The sequence below is a fragment of the Camellia sinensis genome, chromosome 15 (assembly GCF_055761805.1).
Source record: "Camellia sinensis isolate YWXY chromosome 15, ASM5576180v1, whole genome shotgun sequence".
Classification (NCBI taxonomy): domain Eukaryota; kingdom Viridiplantae; phylum Streptophyta; class Magnoliopsida; order Ericales; family Theaceae; genus Camellia; species Camellia sinensis.
The window spans coordinates 140,696,605-140,703,127 of record NC_138975.1 but is presented as its reverse complement, the minus strand read 5'-3'; the positions used below and the strand labels follow the sequence as shown (position 1 = coordinate 140,703,127).

Here is a 6,523-nt window from a genome sequence, read left to right as displayed (position 1 = left end):
GTTCTCGGGTAGTGTGCCATTTCCAAGGTAGTCGATATATGGCTACCTCTATTCTTCACTGGTTAAGAAATGGGCTTCCTCTTCCTTAGGATGAGACTGGCACTTTGTACTTTGCCTCTGCAACTCGGTACTTTCCTTCTCTATCTCTGGTCAGTAATACCCTTGCCTTTGTATCCGTCGGTATAGACTGATATCTCCGTCTCCACAGGACTTAGCATGGATCTGCTTAAGTCTGTAAGTTGTTTCTTGTCTGCCGATGCACCTTGCTAGCAGGTTGTTGGGACTGCGAAAATACAACTCTCCTTTGAGGAGCAAAAATGATGCAAGTTCTGTTGGTCTGATTATTCTCTGGCTTGTTTTTAACTGTTGGATTATATTTGCTTTCCACCCCTTAGCATCTTGCTCTATATGTTCTTTGGCTAGCACTGCTGGTGTTGTTCTTTTCTCGATGATGATGGCTATACTATCATCTAATATATCCACATTTGCCCCAATGTAGCTAAGGCATCGGGGAAACGGTTGTGTGTTCGAGGGGTGTGTTGGATTTGGACATCATCAAACTGAGTGAGCAACCTTTGAACCACAGTGCAATATGGGGCCAACAGAGGCTCCTTCAATGCGAAATCACCCATTGTTTACTTGACAACTAGCTAGGAGTCGCCCTAAATGTTTAACCTGCGGAGTCCCTTCTTTTGGGCAGCAATTAGACCCAGTATCAATGCCTCATATTCAGCCTCGTTGTTTGAACATTCGAAGTCAAGCTTATATGATAGATGAAACTTTTCTCCTTCTTGACTAGTTAGTATCATGCCAGCTCTACCTTTCCTAGCTCCGGAAGCTCCATCAAATTTTAAGTCCCAATAAGACTTAATTGCAGTTGCTAAGACATAGACCTCACTTGGTAGGGGTACCTCTGCAGGTTCATGTTCACCAGATAGGAATTGGGCCAGTAAGTCTGCAAGTGTTTGGCTCTTAATAGCCTTGGGAGTAACACAAGTGATGTCATATTCTGCTAAGGCCAAAAGCCATCTTGTCATTCTTCCAGTCAAAGCGGGCTTGCTTAGCAACTAGCAGACTGGATCATTCCGGGTTACAACTTGGATCGGATGTGCCAAAAAATAGTAGCGCAATTTCTGCGCTGTAACCATTAAGGCTAAACAATGCCTCTCAATTGGGTATATTGAGACTTGGCACCATTGACTTTGTGACTGATGTAGTAGACTGGCTTCCCAATGCCATCTATGTTTTGGACAAGTAGAGCTCCAATAGACCAAGGTGTAGAGGTTAGGTACAGTGGCAGAGGCTTTCCGAGTTGTGGGGCAATCATTGTAAGTGGAGAGGTAAGTGCTTTCTTCACGACATCAAATGCTTGTTGGTGTTCTTATAACCATTCAAACTTGTGATTCCCTTTTAGCAGTGTCCCAAAGGAAAAGGGTATCTCAGCAAGGGTTGGAATGAACCTCCTGAGGTATGACACTTTGCCTAAGAATTTCTTCAAGGCCTTTTGAGAGTGTGGTGGTGGCATCTCCATGATTGACTTGATCTTATCCCTATCTACTTCAATTCCCCGCTGGTGTATAAGAAAGCCAAGGAACTTGTCGACGGTCACTCCGGCACACCTGAGAAGGTTCATTTTTAGGCAGAATTTGCAACAACGCTGAAAAACTTTTTCCAAGTCTCAGAGGTGTCAGTTTTCCTCAGTAGACTTAACCACTAGATCATCCACATATACTTCCACTTCATGATGTAACATGTCATGGAACACTACAGTCATAGCCCGTTGGTAGGTTGCCCCCGCGTTTTTCAAACCAAAGGGCATCACCGTATAGAAAAAATTTCTCAAGGGCATTCTTAAAGCCATCTTTTCTATATCTTCTGGTGCCATTTTGATCTAGTTCTAACCACTGAACCCATCCATGAAGGAGAACATCTGATGGCCTGCAGTAGAATCAACAAGTGTGTCAACATGGGGCAATGGAAACTCATCTTTCAGGCAGGTCTTATTTAGGTCGTGAAAGTCTATGCAGACCCTAATCTGACCGTTCTTCTTCTACACAGGCACAATATTTGCTAGCCAGGTTGGGTACTGTATAGGCTCAATGAACTTGGCCCTCTGCAACTTTTCTACCTCTGCCTTAATCTTTGCTTCAAGATCAGGGTGATACTTTCAAGCATGTTGCTTGATTGGTTTAGAGTTGGGAAAAGTGTCCAGATGGTGGGTGACAAAGGATGGGTCAAGACCAGGCATTTCATCAAATGTCCAAGCAAAGATATCATTGTACCGCTATAGTAGTGTTATCAATTCTGCCTTAGCTACTGGAGCCATTATCGCTGATAAACACTGGCTTGCTCTATCCAAGTAAGTCACTGAGGTTGACCTCAGCAAGTACCTCCTACTGCAGTTTGGGTCTATCTTGCATGCATTCAGGGGCGAGCTGAGGCGTCTCCACCAACCCTTCTTGGGATTCATCACCATCACACTTATTCGTTTGGGGACCATCCTCCCAAGGTATAAAGTCTGGCCCTCAAGACCGTCATAGGTAGTAAACTGTCTTGCCGCCCTTGCCCACCTTAACAATCTTGGGCGGAGGACTTGTGGACTTGCTACTTCTTTTCTGTCCAATGCTTTCTAGAGCAACCTCAACATCTCGAATGTCTTCTCACTTCAGCAATTTTACCCCCTGCAATTTTACTAATCCTTAGAGTTTCATCTGTTGACAACTCAGTAAAGAAAACTACATCCAAATAGTGTGCCTCTTCCATTCTGAATGGCCTTTCAGACGCATTTATGGTCACTGTGCGCTTTCCTAACTTTGCTTTCACGCATTGGTGATAACTGGACGGGATAGTCCCATATCGGTGCATCCAAGCTCCGCCAAGTATCATATGATAATTTGTGTCTGCTTCAATCACATGGAATTTAGTTGCAGAACGGATCTCACCGATTGCTAAGTCCACTAGAACATGGCCCTTAGTAACCTTTTTCTCACCACCAAAACCCGTTACAATGATCGGTTGGCAAATCATCCTGCACTCAGGGATACCAGCCTTTGCAAAGGTATCAGTAGTGATAATATTTATAGATGCCCCACTATCAAGGAAAGCATGCTTGAACTTTACATCATTGATGTAAGCTGTGACAAAAAGAGGACGGTTATGAGGAAATGGGTATGCTTTGTCTGCCTCTGAAAAAGTAACGGCCCATAATCTTCCTAGATATGCCGAGGCACATACTCCTTAGCCTCAGCATTTCAGTATGGTGCACATCAGAGATGTTGAGGAGGGCATTTGTTGTTTCCAACCTGGCGGCTTGGCTCAACCCCAGCTGGTCAAAGAAAGTACGAAACTTGACAGAATTTTGCAAGGCTTGAAGATGAGTATCCTCTGCGAGTTTTGCCTCCGCAGGTACTGTTTCCGAGAGCTGGCCGCTGGCGATTTCTTCTAACTTATCATAATAGGACGCCATGTGCACTTAATCGTGCACGGGCCCAAGGTACCCAATCATATGTACATTCTTCTCATTCTCTTTGTGATTAGAATAAGGGTCCTTCCTCACGTCATGATTACCGGCATCTTTGAACTTCAGTTCATTCGCATCAACTTTCTTCTTGAAGATAGTTTTCAAAGTCCAACAATCCCTAGTAGGGTGTCTGGTGGTTCTATGATAGACACAATAATCTGGGCTTTCTTTGTCCTTCTTGGTTGGAGTGACATCAACTGGAGGCAAAGTAAGTTCACCATCCGCTACTCATTCTTTAACAAGGCCTTAACATTCTCAAGACTGCAAGGATATGAATTTTTGTCCTCATAACCATTTCTCTTTCGAAAGGACGACGCCTCCGCTTATGAGTGGCTCCCTCTTGTAGAGGTTACCACAAAAAATCTATTCATGCGAGAGTAACGGTGGCTGTCACGAGATCTGTGTAAAGGACCAGTGGTACTGAGGTTCCTAGCTGCCTCAATCAAGGCTGAAAAGATAGGCAAATTATGGTTCACCAAGAAAATTGTGTGGTCTCATATGGCACTATCCACACATATACTGACTAAATGAGCCTCATCCACTAGTTCATGACAGTCAATAGCCTTATCTTGGAACCGCTTAACATAGTCCAGTATATCTTTGCCTTCTTTTTGGACATCTCGCCCAAGTGTGAGGGTTATAACTTTCTCTTGGACTTGGAAGAACTTCGTGTGGAACTTGTTCACCATCTACTCCCAACTCTTGATCGAGTTGGGAGCCAAGTTCACAAACCAGCTGTAAGCCCTTTCAGTAAGTGATTTGGAGAACTCCCGAAGGCGCAGAGAGTGGTCACTGCCATGGACACCAAGAGTTTCAATGAACCTCACCACATGTTCTCTGGCATTGGCTTGTTTTCCATTAAACTTAATAAACTTGGGCACTGTATATCCAGTTGGGTATGGCATGGTCAATATCTCCTGAGAGTATGGGGGCTTCACATCTGGGTCTGGGAAAGATGGTAGTTGCTTCTTGTTGCGCATCTGCTCGAGCATAGCTTGTACATCGGCTAGAGTAACAAAATGAGTGGGTTGGAATGGTCCAGTCTGCTCCTGGGTAGTTGAACCAGCAGCCGTACCATTCGCCTGAGGTACCACTAGAGACACCTAGATCAGAGCCCGAACCTTAGGGAACAAGTTAGGCACTGGGTTTGGGACTGCTACAGGTGAAGGTGCTTGCACTGGAGTTGGTCTAGAAGCAATGGCCATAATAGCCTCAGTGAGAGTTTGCAAAGCTGCCAAGATCTCCCTCTGCATATCCTGGAGTAACTGAACTGCCTCAATCACAACATTGTGGTTATGGTCCTTCGCATGTGATGCTTCGCCATTGGAAGAGCTTTGTTGTCGTGGAGGTTGTTGAACTTTATCCTCTACCATATTTTCCAATGAAGTGTGCAAGCCACTCTGGGTATGAACCATCAACAAAGCAACCTCCCCAATGGAGTCGCCAGAAATGTAAGAGGGGTTCAAGGTTAGAGAGGCAAAACTATGTTAATAGTCTAATAATGGTGGAAGTGGCTGGAGAATGAGAGGCAGCAACTGTATGGGAGTTGGAGAGTGTATAGCTAGGTGAGGGTGAAGCAAGTAGCTCAAGAAAGAATGTATGGCAGTACCAAAATGGGCAGCATCTCCCCTAAATCCCCAAAAATTCCTCTTTTGAATATTGGGAAATGGGTCTTATTTATAGGCTTTTCCTTGGTACCAAGAAGACACCAAGTGGCCAAATAGAGTGAAGACATGTGTCCCAGAGGACCACATGGAATATTCTGTCTTAAGCCACAAGGCTGAAGGTGCTACATGTCTCTCTGCATGTACTGTGCACTATCTGTTTGCCTCCGCAACTACCTTTTTGAGCCTCAATAAGTGTAGTTGTGATGGGAGTGTTTAGTGCTGCAACTCCCTTTCGAGCCTCAGCAAGTGAAGTTGCAGCAGAAGTGTTTGCCTCTGCTCTTGCCTTTTCAGCTTGAACCTCAGCAAGTGCACTTGCAGCGGTGAACCTTGCCACTGTACTTGCCTTCTCAATTCTATTTGGCCAGTACAAGCATTCTTAGGACTCCATTAGTCTGCTATCGACTACATTCGTGTTCACCTCAGCGAAGCCTCCACTCTTAGCCACCTAACCACAAACTCCCCAGCTTCCCAAGGCGAAGGCCACAACCAAGCCTGCTATCAGCCATGCTATACCTTAGTACCAAGCCCAAGGGGGCTTCCTTAGTCCTGCCTGTGCGACTAATGTAGGTCCATGACCTGGGTAATGGAAATGGAGGCCCTTATGTTCGGGCTACCCTGTTCCCATATTTGCGGGATTGTCGCAGTAGACTGGTATCTTTGGGCCTGCTATCATCTCCAACCAGTAAGTCTTGGGGCCTGCTATCAGCGCTAAGTTAAATGAACTTTGGGGGCCTGCTATCAGCCCTAAGCTAGTAATGCCTAGGGACCCACTATTAGCGCCAAGCATTAGCTTCTACTTGTAGAGAGAGGCCTCTCTCAAAGCCTGCTATCACCTTGGCAGGATATTTCCCCTGCAACTTAGTTGTTGCAGTCGTAGTTGTTGAGGTAGTCATTTCCCGTGGCAATTTCAGACGGCAAGACTGAAGATATTAAAGATGGCGGCGCTAACATAATGCCTCCGCAATTTGGGCGCTGCAAGTGCTACCTTTGCAACTTAGTTGCTTCGTCTTTTCTCCTTTCCTCAGCAACTCCAGATGGCTGTGGTACCGACATTAATTGGAATGGCGGTGGCACCGAAGATACTTGGAATAGCGATGCTGAGACAAAGTGCCTCTGCAACTTGGCCGTTGCAAGTGTTACCTCTGCAACTTAGTAGCGTCGGCTTTCTTTTTTCATTAACAACTTCAAATGGCGGCAGAACCGAAGATATTAGGAATAGCGGCGCTGAGGCAAAGTGCCTTAGCAACTTTCCCGCTGCACATGTTCCCTCCGCAACTTCACCGCTGCAGGCATTGCCTCTGCAACTTGACTTAGGCATTTTCCTTCGTGGAGTCCA

General features: G+C 45.5%; 1 protein-coding gene across 1 annotated transcript; it reads right to left on the bottom strand.

Annotated features, from left to right (window-relative positions):
• Positions 1-1,897: 1,897 nt before the first annotated feature.
• Positions 1,898-3,466, bottom strand: LOC145813347 (uncharacterized). The gene is made up of 3 exons (XM_082908632.1): positions 3,235-3,466; positions 2,665-3,134; positions 1,898-2,050 (listed from the first exon to the last, which is right to left on the bottom strand). The coding sequence occupies exons 1-3, from the start codon at positions 3,464-3,466 to the stop codon at positions 1,898-1,900; spliced, it is 855 nt and encodes a 284-aa protein (XP_082764758.1).
• Between the last annotated feature and the right edge of the window lie 3,057 nt (positions 3,467-6,523).